Source organism: Emydura macquarii, unplaced genomic scaffold (assembly GCF_026122565.2).
Source record: "Emydura macquarii macquarii isolate MOO-44397 ecotype Brisbane River unplaced genomic scaffold, CSIRO-AGI_Emac_v2 contig_1045, whole genome shotgun sequence".
Lineage (NCBI taxonomy): Eukaryota > Metazoa > Chordata > Testudines > Chelidae > Emydura > Emydura macquarii.
In genome coordinates this window covers 15,094,098-15,106,815 of record NW_027131182.1, presented here as the reverse complement: position 1 = coordinate 15,106,815, position 12,718 = coordinate 15,094,098, and the positions used below count along the sequence as shown (strand labels likewise).

General features: G+C 43.5%; 1 protein-coding gene across 2 annotated transcripts in view; it reads left to right on the top strand.

Moving 5' to 3' along the window:
* LIFR (LIF receptor subunit alpha) overlaps positions 1 to 12,718 on the top strand; it is a 76,680-nt gene that overhangs the window by 28,720 nt on the left and 35,242 nt on the right. For both annotated transcript variants that reach the window (XM_067545552.1, XM_067545551.1), the window contains exons 2-5: positions 1,384 to 1,540; positions 4,367 to 4,490; positions 9,075 to 9,226; positions 10,692 to 10,855. In XM_067545552.1, the coding sequence (XP_067401653.1) occupies positions 1,459 to 1,540; positions 4,367 to 4,490; positions 9,075 to 9,226; positions 10,692 to 10,855 (522 nt within the window). In that variant the 5' untranslated portion in view covers positions 1,384 to 1,458. The remainder of the gene's footprint in view (positions 1 to 1,383; positions 1,541 to 4,366; positions 4,491 to 9,074; positions 9,227 to 10,691; positions 10,856 to 12,718) is intronic.

Sequence of the window (12,718 nt, the reverse complement as noted above, 5' to 3'; positions counted from 1 at the left end):
CATAAGGTCCCTGGGCTGGGACCCCTCCGCACCCCTGATTGCTATAGGACTGGTGGCAAGACTGCAGTGGCGTCAGCAGGAGGTGGCTAGAACTGGGACTGCGGGAGAGAGAGTACAGATTGGGACTCGACCAAAAGGCTGAGTCATGAGAAGGAGGGTCCGGCGAAGGTGGGACTGAATGTGAAACACTGCAGAGAGGGGGCATCTGCCTGACTGAGAGCTGATTCCCCGGAGAGCCAGCAGGAGACACCAAGGCTGTGAGGTGGACCAGGCTACATACAGCCTCATGCTAAGAAGGAGTCTACCTGGTGGGGAAGGTTGCTTGGAAGCCAAGAAAGAGCTGTGGGCAGGACTGAAGAAAAGTGGAGAACATAAAATATGTGGTTAGGCAAGAGACTTGGAAGAAGTTTATAGGCAGAGAGAGAGAGATGTACTAGGAGGAGATACTGAGCAGAGATGTTAGCAGGAATGAATGAGGAGTTTGAATCTTGATGCAAAAGATTTAAGTGAGTGAGTGGAGAGATATGAAGAAAAGAAGTGAATTATTATCTTGTGTCCACGGTTTGGAGAACCACATCTTTTACTTGGCATTCTTGTAACTCATCTTTTACATATGTGTCTCAGATTTAAAAAAAAAAAAAGAATGCAAAAAAAAATTCCCAACCATTAGTGCTTTTGGTGGTAAGAATATGGTGGCTTAGTATTTAAATACTTCAGCGTGAGCTGTGCTTGCCTGCGAGGGTAGAGATGGGATGTGATGTCTGTGACCATGTTCTGCAGCAGTGGTATCTATGTAAGAATTTGCTCTCTTTTCAGAAAGATTCCTTCCTACAACAATTTTAGGATACTCTAAATAGATAAAGTGGAGGTTATCAGTGACTTGATATGTCAGGTCTCTTGTGGTGGTGCTTTTTCTATGGAAAAGGCTTCTCTGCGATGCAACTTAAACATTTTCAACCAAAACTGCTTTTCAGTGGAAAATTGGATTTTCAGCAAAACAAATTTTTCACTGAAAGTGTATACTTTCCACCGAAAACTTCAACTTTTTTAAATAAAAAAATTGGTTCTTAAAAAAAAAATTTTTTTTTTTTTTCATTTGTGTTGAACTTTTTCACAGGGGTGGAAAAAGTGACGTTTTCTGTCCAGCTCTTCTTTTGTGATTTCCCATTTGGAAACTTCACTTCCAGTTCTGTGTTTCTTTTTGGAGTAATTTTAGGCTCTTTATTAACTTTTATCAGGGCTTTTTGAAGTAATTGCTGCATCTCTACAAGTAATATTTCAGTCTTGTACAAACATACATCTATAAAAAACTTATACTATTTGCGGCATGGCCGGGAGTTTCAATGATTTCAAAGAGCTGATTTGTTTTGTTTTTGATTTCAGAACTGGCAGGTTTGTGTGGAAGATGAAGTTTATTCCTGCTTGAGGCTGTCATTCTGAAAAATAAATGGTAAAAGAATGTGGGAAAATTCAAGTCTCCGATGTCTCGTAGCAATAGCTTTCTTACATTTGCTGAGCTTCATATATAATCAGGAGACAGGTAAGTGTAGTTTGATACTGTTTACTAGACTGCTTCCTTTTGTGATATGGCTCTACTCTATAATTGTGCTGTGTTTATTATGCACTTAGAATGAAATAATATTGCCCCTGTAAGCATGAAAGATTTTAAGAGTAAAAATGCTGGATCTAATGCTCCAATTTTCTGTACATTATATAGCCTCTAAAACCAGTGCAAAGCTGGGTGTAAAATGCTCCTACCCCACAATGGTGGTAATTTACATTCAATGGTGTAAATGACTACACGGTGTGTGCAGGCCATAGTGCCTGCACATGGGGGTTCCACAGCTTCACACACCATAGAACAGTGCTGTCTAAGGTGGATTGTAGAGGAGAGTATTGTAAATTGACCAATGGAGATTGGGGGTTTGGTCACTAGAAATATGCAAGATGCAACTCCATCGACCCAAACCCTGCACATGTAGGAGGGAGCCATTGTAGAAGGTTACAGCTACATTCATAGGCTGTAATAGCATCCCCGGGTCAACTGTTTAAGTACTCTACATTCAACTTTAATGTAGTAAAGCGAATTCTATTGTTCCCTGTCCCTGTCAACTTTTCCTATACAAAACTTGTGCAGGTACATTTAAAGTATTTGGATTACCGGAAACTCAAGAAGCCAAACTAGTTCAGTTCACCAGAATTACAGCAGTTGAATTGTCCTCGTCAAAGCTAGATAACTACACTGTGCATATCACAGCCCATGGTAGAAAACTGTTTAATTTGCAATGAGGCATAGAAGTGGTTTGGATTTATTTATTTTTTTTAGCACTAGTGATATGGCCAGCTATGTGAACTGTAGCTTTTGTTTTTTTTCCTGACCACCTCCTTTGGGCACCCAAAAAATTCAATAACTACAAACAGTTAAAAGAAAGTTGTTTTTTTTAAAACTTTATTTCAAAGCAATTATAGCTGATATGCACAATTTTTTGAGGGGATTCCCAAGCAGAATTCACTTGTCAAATCAAAATGCTGTGGGAGGACCACTTAGGACCTGATCCTGCAAGATGCTGAGCAATCGCCACTCTCATTGACACCCTTCAGGCATCATGGGGAATTGACATTACTCAGCACCTCTCAGGATTGGGTCTTTTCTTGGTACAATAGGAATTTAATTGACTCAGGCACTAAACTAAACAAAAACTGCACAAACGGGGAAGTCTCCTCCCCTTTGTGAAAAGGAGTGGAAGGGGAGGATTTACTAACAGGTCTATGGCTCTGAGTGCAGGAATATTCTGTGTACCTCCCTTCATGGAGGACAGGCTGCTGAGGATGCGGACCCAACAAGGGGAGTCTGCTCATGACATGGGGCCAGATTCTGAAACCCTTATTCCTTCAGTGTAATACAATTGTCTGATAGACTCTAATTAGGGATGAGACTTTATCACGGTGGTCATGGAAGTCCGTGACTTCCAGAGACCTCTATGAAATGAGCCTTTTCAGCTTCTACCCCATGACATTGCGCTCTAGAGTGGAGGCTGTCAGCTTCTGGGGGCTGCGGAGCTCTCAGGGGCTGTGGGGATCCCCAGCTCCAAGCCCCTGGGCTGGTGGCAGGGATACCATGGCTCCGAACCTCTGGCAGTGACTGCTGCTGTCAGCCAGGATGAGTGGCAGTGACCCCATGGCTTGAAGCTGGGATGACCCCGCAGCCCGAAGCCCCAACCCAGTGCAGGCGGTGGTCCCACAAGTCCAATCCGCAGGCAGCGGGAGGACCTTGGAGCTCCGGGGTACTTCTCTTGTCCATGAGGGCTCGGAGCTCCAGGGTCACTCTACCACCGGTGGTGGCGCTGAGCTCTGGGTCCCCACTACCTGCAGCAACTGACGACTGGGGTCACTGGAGCTCTTAGCCACCATGGGAGGACCTTGCAGCTCCCAGTTGCTGCGGGTGGTGGGGGTACCCCACTGCTCCCAGCCAGTGCAGGGACCCTGCAGCAGCCAGCCACTATGGGCAGTGGAGGAACCCCACTGTCCCATTCATGAGGGGCAGTTGGGGGGACCCCAAGCCATTGTGCGGGGAGACTGGAGCCCCAGGGCCTTGCAACTCTGAGCCACGGGCAGTGGGGGGGGGGGGGGGACATCAGAGCCCTGGGGTCCCTCTGCTGCTTGCAGCAGCTCTGAGCTCCGGGGTCCCCACCACCCCTGGGAGGTGATGGCAGGTATCCCTGGAGCTCCCAGCTGTGGCAGGGGGACCCAGCAACCTCAAGCCATGGCCGGGAACCCCAGCCTGGATCCACTACTCGCAGCACCTGATGGCAGCTCCCAGTCATGGTGGGGGGGACCCCAGCCTGGACCTTCCCAGCTGCTGTGCCCTCCTCCCCCCAGCTCCCAGATGTGCCTCTTCCTCCTCCCGGGCAGCTCCTACCTGCCACCGTCTTATTTTTAGTAAAAGTCATGGACATTTCATGGCTTCCATGAATTTTTGTGTATTGCCTGTGACCTGTCCATGACTTTTACTAAAATATGATGATAAAATTATAACCTTAACTCTAATATACAGAACCAGGCAGTGGCTGAGATTTTCAAAACAAAAAGTGATCTCTGATTTTGGGTGCCCAACTTGAGACACCTTAGAGGAACTTAAGTTTTCAGAAATTGTTGCGCACCCTTCTCCGAAGTTCAGTACTTTGTAAGGTACTTCAGGTTGTTCACCCAAAATCATCGGTCATGTTTGGAAATCTTGGCCTGCGAGGAAGTTTAAAAGTATTGTAAATGAGTGTGAGGTAATCAATAAGATATGTATATCTAATGGTGTATCAGTCTGAGAGCATTAAATTGTTACATTGTAACCATGTAGATGTTGCATTTTCAGGTTTTCCAGAAGTACCTCAGAATTTGAAGTGCATCACACATGACTTAAAAAGAACGATCTGTTCCTGGGATGCCTCCTCCAGTGCAAACCTTGGACTGACTTATAATATCTGTTATGCAAACAGGTAATTGTTTCTTCCATGAAACTTTCATAATTATCAAATTATGTAAGTATCATTATTCTTCAGTCCCTATTCATGAAATTTGTAATGCCCTGTGTTTCTCAAAGCATATCTGTCCACTAATGAATTACATCTAGATGTTGGCTTCTGCTCTGATAGGAAGCAGTTCTAAATTGGGGAATTGTAGGGTTTCCAGGAAAGGACCTATGTATGCCAAAGTTTTTCCTGCCAGAACACTTTGCTCCACCCTTGCAGTGCGTTGGGAGTTCTCAGGCTCCTCCTTCTGACTTCTCAATGTGCCCATCTAGCCTTGCTCTCAGTTCTCAAAAGGATATCTTCATAGTTTGGTTCAGTCCAGAAGGAAATGACTTTCTGTGTTATGTCTTGAAATACCAGGGATCTTAAGTGTTAAGATTAGGACATGAAAATGCCTTTAGGAAACTTAGATTACATCTGAGTGAAATCCTTAAATGCTGGAATTTTTTAACCAATTTAAATATTAAATTCATTTGAAGATAAGTGTTTTTGGAGTAGAAAACAAAGTTAAAATAGCCTGTTCTTCTACAAGTGCTTGCTGATGTTGATTCCAAGTAGATGTGTGCATACCATATGCACAGTCACAGGAAGGCTTTCCCCCTAGTGGTATCCATAGAGTTGGCTCTGGAGCCCCCTAGAGTCGCATCTTTATGGTGCCATATATAAGGCCCTGCCAACCCCCCCGCCTCTTCAGTTCCTTCTTACCACCCATGATGGTCACTGGAACATAGATCTTCTCTTGCTCTGCAGGCGTTTTCCTTGTGGTTGTTTGAATAGTCAAATGGTTTGAGTTAGTTTGTAGTTGAGGTAGTTTAGTTAGATAGGACCCCATTTATCAACACTACCTCCCTTTCCCTGGGGCCAGGGCATGTCTTGGTAACACCGGCTTTAAACCATGCAGGGCCTGCAAAAAGCCCACGCCCTGCAGCAATCCACATACCACTTACCTGAAGTGTCTTGGGGACTATATACTCCATCACAGAAGAGTTAAACAGTACTCCTCTGCCACAGTCCAAAACTTCTGGGGCACTTAACAGCATACATATATGTTGTTTAGCCTGCCAGACTACGTCTCAGACCACTCCAGGCTTGGCTAGCCTCAGTGTATCATCCATCTTGAGACTACAGACAGGTTAGTCTTGCTTCCTCCCTCTGTGTTAGGAACCCTCCAGCGGTGGCGCATTCCACAGTCAGTCTGTGCAGGAGTCTCCTTCTCCACACCTTACCCCTCACTGTTCTTGGTCACTGACTGGGGAGCTCATTTAGGGGGGGCTCAGGACGCAAGGTCTTTCATCCAAGGCAGAGCTCTCATTCCACATCAGTATAAGAGACTTGAGGACAGTACGCTTGGCAGCTGTCAGACCTTCCAAGTCCACCTGGAAAGCAAATGTGTATTGGTCATGACAGACAATACAATCGCAATGTCCTATATAAACAGACAGGGTGGAGCACGCTCCTCTCCCCAGTGCCAGGAAGCCCTCAAACTGTACGACTTCTGCATAGCCCACTTGATTCCTCTCAAGGCATTCTACCTGCCCACGTCTCGGAATGAGTTGGCGGACTACCTCAACAGGTCTTTCTCCAACCATAAGTGGTCTCTCCACCCAGATGTGGTGAATAACATCTTCCAACAGTGGGGAGTTCCCCACATAGACTAGTTTGCAACAAAATGCAACAGGAAGTGCATGCAGTTCTGCTCCTTCCAGAATCACAGCCCAGGATCAATTGGGGATGCAATCCTCATCCCTTTGATGGGCCATCTGTTCTGTGCATTTCTGCCTATCCCGCTCACTCTCAAGGTCCTGCTGAAGGTCAGGAAGGAAAGGTCCTCCATAGCCCCAGCATGGTCACACCAACATTGGTACACGATGCTCCTTAACCTCTCAGTGGAAACGTCTATAAATCTGTCTCTGGTTCCGGACTTGATCCCTCAGGACCATGGCCACCTTCGTTACCTCACTCTCCACCCCACTTTGTTACTTGCCTAGAGTTTCTCCACCTCATGGCATAGAAGCTCCATGGCCGAATGCTCTGGAATGAGAGTGCTCAGCACCAGTCAGAGAGGTCCTCCTTGGCAGCAGAAAACCTTCCACCAGGGCCACTTAATCTAGCTAAGTGGAAGAGGTTTTCCATCTGGTCAACGCAAAAGGGTACTTTTCATCATGGACCATCTGTTACATCTCAAACAGCGGGAACTGTTGGTGTTAACAATCAAGGTCAACCTGCCCACAATCTTGGCATTTCATCCCTGAGTTGCAGGCCATTTGGTCTTTGCCAACTCCATGTTGTGGCATTTTCTTAAAGAGCTAGACATGTTATACCCTCAAACTTATCAGCCAATTCCCCTATGGGATCTCAACCTTATACTGTACTGAAGGATGGGTCCTCCATTTGAACCTCTTGCGACATGCTCACTTCTCTATCTTTCCTGAAAGGTAGGTAGCCTTTCTAGTGGCCATAACTTCAGCCAAGAGAATCTCAGAACTCAGGCACTCACATCTGAGCCTCCTTATGTGGTTTTCTTCAAAGACAAGGTTCAGCTTTCCTTCCAAAAGTGGTGTCACAATTCCATTCAAACCAGGACATATTCCTTGTTGTTTTCTACCTAAAGCCATAGGCCAACAACCAAGAGTAGAGGCTGCATACTTTGGACATTAGACAGACTTTGGGTTTTTATATTGAGAGGACTAAATCCTTTAGAAAAACAACACAGCTCTTCATGGCAAAGCAGACAGGATGAAAGGCCTTCCAGTATCATCACAAAGAATCACTTCATGGATCATGTTGTGTATCAGGACGTTTTACGACTTGGCAAAAATACCAGCCCCTACGCTGACAGCTCACTCCATAAGGGCACAGGCGTCCTTGGCAGCATTTCTCACTCAGATCCTGATCCAAGACTTTTGCAGAGCCGCAATGTGTTTGTCTAGTCACACCTTTGCGGCACTGTATGCTGTTACACTGCAAGCCAGAGATGCTGCTGCATTTGGTAGAGCGGTACTGCAATCCACAGGTCACTGTGTTCCGACCCCACCTCCTATGGGAGTCACCTACTTGGATCTGATGTGAGCAAGCTCTCAAAGAAGAAAAAGCAGTTACTAATCATCCGTGACTGTTGTTCTTTGCGATGTGTTGTAGTGATGTGATGTAGTGAAGACAGCTCAGACTTATTCATGCTGCTCCAGGGCTTGGCTACACCCCTTCCCCACCCCACACACCAGGTTTTCTGCCTCCAGTGATAGAGAGAGAGTGGCAGCTCAGTACACCTGCATTTTCAATTGCCATCCCAGTTTGTAAAGGATACACGTGTATGTGTTAGTAGTGAACTGAATCCCCTCACCACCATCTTGTTTGGAGGAACACATTTTCTGGGGCTCTGCATCCTGAACAGGATCACCCAATGAGTTGCTGCCTTTCAGTTTATTCTCCCTTCCCTTAGTGTGGTGGAGTAGGCCAGAGGCACACAAAGATACAAGGGAGCCACAGAAAGTGAGCTCAGGCACAAGTAATCCCATCCACCAGATTCTCACCTGATGCTTTCCACATAATCCCAGCAGCCAATATCCCTTTGGAAATATCTTTGCACAGGGGGGAGGGTCAGTCTTCTTCAGCACGTAGGGCCAGTACACCCTGTTGAATCTTATCAGTCAGGGAGTGTGGGTGTAAGTCCAGAAACCTCCCCAAGTCTTCAAACCACTTCAAAAGAGGAAAGCTCAAGGGTCCCATTCAAGGTTTTTAAGTGAGTAATAGTTAATTGGCAGGAAGTTGGGCATTGTTATGACTTTTTCCTTCCTCCCACCCCCAAGAGGAAATCTGGGCTCTTTCCTCTATTCAATTACATATGAAATGATAAGCAGAGCAGGGACTCAACCAAATCTCATCCACTATTTATTTATTTATTTGGTATTGCTGAGGAGTCCCAGTCACAGACCAAGACCTCATTGTGCCGGGCACTCTATTTACGCAGAAGAAAATGACCATCCCCTGCACCAAACAGCTTATGTTCTTAATAAGCCCCAAAAGGAAGCACCAGCCCTGTCCCGTGATGGGGATGAACATCCTCTCAGTAGAGTCAGCTCCCACCTCTTCCCACAAAAAATTATAAGAAAAGCAAAAAAGGCCAAAATGTAAGACAAATAAAAGCTATTTCGTGGTGGTCTATAAAACTGATTTGAGGCAAGTAAGGGGTTGGAATAGTGTTTTGAATAAAACGTCACAATTTTTCACTTTCTTTTGCCTGGATTGTCATCACCCCTCTTCTCCGGTATCCCAATTTTGAACATATCCAAACTGTGCATCTATGTTAGACAACTAATCCAAGATATGCTATTAGAGGAGACTTTTTTAAAGAACGTGGAATGCTTAGCCAAATCTAAAATTGCCAGTCTATCCAAATCTTTCTTCTTCTGAAATTTGACTCTGTTCTCTCACAGTTACTGCTCTGAGAATAAATTGGACCTTTAAAGGTTTGCAATGTTAAATTTCATAGAACGCTCTCTAACTTCCCAGTACATGGAGTACTTGTCTAATTCTTCTTTATTATCATTTCAGTGATCTCGTCTCTCCAGTGTGTATTAAAACTGAGGAAAAAAGGGCAGATATTCCAGTCACAGCTGGCTCCACTAACATACAGATAACTACACTAAATGCTGCTGCAATTCCTTTAACTACTGAAACATTTGTAGTGCCTAAGGAAAATGTTTGTAAGTATCAAGTTCATATGTAATGGCTTTATATTAGCACTTAACTATAACTGTTTTGGAAATGTATATGATGATTTTATAGTTTTCTTTGGCAGCATTTCCCTGTATAAAAAGCTGCTGTTACTGAGATGCAGAACACCCCCATGCTCCACATGCACAGACGTTTTTGCTAAATGCGTATTTTGGTAGCCAACTATGATATTTGAGACCATAGTAGAAAACAGCTTATTCCCTCAGGCTAATTTGTTTGGGGATGTGGTAGGAGAACTACATTTAAAAAAAAAATCAGTGGTAATTCTCACGTCGAAGAAATTTCCTTGAACCACCATTCCTTGAGCACCATTTATCACCACTCTTTCACAACGTTTTCAGGGAAAAAGTATCTTCCTTTGTCTTTCTTGCAGCTATTAGGACCAAAACCAAAACAAAACAAAACAAAAATCCTATTACAGGGTGATCTGGCCTTGAAGGGCCAGGGGGCCTAAGGCTGGCCAACCCTGTTTAATTAGCTCAGCCCTGTCTCACCTATGGTGGGTGTGGTACTTAATAAGGGAGTAAGCCCAACAGTTAGGGCTGGCTGTGAAGGAGAGTAGCTGAGTTGGGTTGTGCCTGGAGAGCTGAACCACAGGAGTGAAGCTAACTCCTCATATGGGACCCTGGAACAAGGCCCTGTTTCTCTTGCACAGCACTGGCTTCAGGGCTGTCTCCCTCCTTAATGGGTTTCATTGCAGTGTACAGAATGTAGATGTAATCATGTCACCCACCTAGAAATGCACCCCCGTTGGAACTGTCACTCTGGAATGACTACTATAAACAACCATTTTGAGTACGGGATATGAAAAACCCCCTCTAGTTTAAGGTAGAGGGGAAGAAGCAATTAGAATGTATTTTTCCCAACTTGGAATTATGCAGAACAGTTACACTTCACAAAAAGCACTATGAGATCTTAGTGACAGTTAGGCCTGTCTCTTATCTTATGTGAAGAACAGCCCCTCCAAGAGCACAGTACTTCCTAACAAACACGGAAGCATTGTCACTTTGCACTCACAACAATTTATGATTTAGACAAGTGCTGATCCTGAGAATCTTACACTTATTTGAATAGGTACAACATGAAGAAGGCTAGGAGAAGAGATTTCCTTAGCCACAGAAAACTATGGGAAAGAAATGAGTGTTAGAGCAGCTTGGAGGAAGGTGATAACAGCACTTGGCACTCCTCACGCAGCAGAAGAAATGCTGCCTGCTGAGTCACCAACACAACTTCATAAGACCTGAGTTTTCCTGGAAAGTTTCCTACCTGAGAAATGACAAGTCCCAACCCAGCTTAATTAATGAGATCAAACCTCATGTTGATGTGGCTATAGGCCAGTTCAGAGCTGTAGATATTGAACACCTGCAGGCACTGTTGCTGATAATGTTGTGTAATGATTTTGAAAGTATGTTTTTTTCCTTGTTTCTTTTCAAGCACTTATTCCATTCACCCCACAAATTCTTAGTTTGAGTCCTGACTTTTCAAGTTACACGTTATATCTGAAGTGGAACGATAGTGGCTCAGTCTTCCCATATGGATTAGATGCCAGCTGGCAGATTCAGATTCTGCATAAAGAAACAATGGAGACAGTGACACTAGTAAGTCCTCTTTTTTTTTTTTTTCTTTAAATGAAAATGCAATTCTCGCTCTCCCTGCATTTTGCAGGAGTCACAAAAGCAGGAGCGTTCAGGAAAACATAGACTCAGAATTTGCAGCACCTGAATTTACTTATGCTGTGTGTAGGTGTTGTTCATTTATTTGTATTAGTGTTTGAATACATCATAGCACTAAAATAACTGAAAGTGATAGGGGAAAAGGCACTCTTTGGCTATTGCACTTATTCCACACGGCACTTGCAGCTTCAGCAATTTTTGGTCAGTTGAACAGTGCTTCCATTTAGTAAAATTCACTTAGTTCTATTTCCCTTCCCTGTTCCCATAAGAACAAAGAGATGTTCAGGTATATCCATTAATGACTCCACCTGCCTCCTCTCCTGCCTGTTTTATTCTGCAGCACTGCAAAGCCAACCACCTTAGGAAGTCATGGAGGCATGAACAAGTCCTCTCCTACTCTAGGCCCATGGATAGTGTGTCACTTAAATCCAGGGTGAATACATTTGAACATGTCAGCCTGTCAGGTTGTAGCAGTAAGAGCATGGTGAAAAGTGCTGTATAAGTACCTCGATAGGTTGTGGTTGCTCAGTGCTGATGGGATTGGTAGCTATTAGAATTCAAGGTTCTTGTCACTGGAGAAGATGACAGGAAGGGGAGATTTTTCTAGGTTAGTCACTTATTTTATCAGAATAGCCACTGAACGTGAATTCCAGATTTTAGGTTCAACTCAGCAGGCTCAAAAGCAGGCAATCAGATTCCATCTCAAACCATTTGTCCAGTCATACTGTTGATTTAAAGGATTAATCTTTTCCTCGTAACAGCTACAAAATCACTTTCTTTACGGTGACCTACATTACTCTGCAACCCAGAGTATGGCTTGACAGGTTTATTTTAAATGATAAATGTAACATTTTCTATAAACAAGCCAAAGAGAAATAGATTAACTGACATGCTATAAAGTTTTCACCTCATAAACTTGCATAAACTTAACTTCAGCTTAGTTTGATTTTACACTTTAAAAATATTTTGTATAAAATGTGGTAGAATCATAATGATAATTGCAGTCTTTGAGTTTCTAAAAAGTGACCATAAGAAATTAGTTTATTGTCATTATGGGAAAGAGTTAATTTAAAAAAAAGAAAAATATAATTTCCCAGGGGATGTTATTTTCCTAGTGGATTTTTTTTTTTTTTTTTTTGGTGGGTCTATGCTTTGGATGTATATTTTCCTTATGAAATTGGTCTTTGTCTTCTGTTCCTGATTGGTGACTGCCTTAAGAGTGCGATATACATAGTCAAGTTTTAGCACTCCTTTTGTTGTCTCCAAGAAGGAGATTCCAGATCAAGTGAAAACCCCTGTGCTTTCCTTTCAGAGTAATAAAAAGCTTTTTTCATCAGTGCTACTTCCTAGGTTCCTCAAAACTGTATTAAGTACATTGTATTATATGAAAGATTTCTGTTTTTCAAATGGCTGACTACTTTCATTGGCAGCTAATACAGTACTCTATAAATATGGTGTGTATTATAAAGGTATTGTGTAATGTCATGAACTAATCAAACTTTTGGAGGATGGTAGTTCTTCAGATTTTTCTCAACAGATGTCTTTGTTCTGTAAGTTTAATAAATGAGGAAATATGCATACTGGGGTTTGTAGATGATTGTTGCAGTTACCGATAAGAAAAGGCTTATTATATCACCAGTCCATCTCCCTGTCTGGTACCTTCCTTACCTTTGTATCTAGATCAGTGGTTCTCAACTGATTTATCATTGTGGGCTGCATATGCAGCTCTGAGTTATGTACACCACATCACGCAATACATATACTACCTATATAGCCCTGAGGATGTCA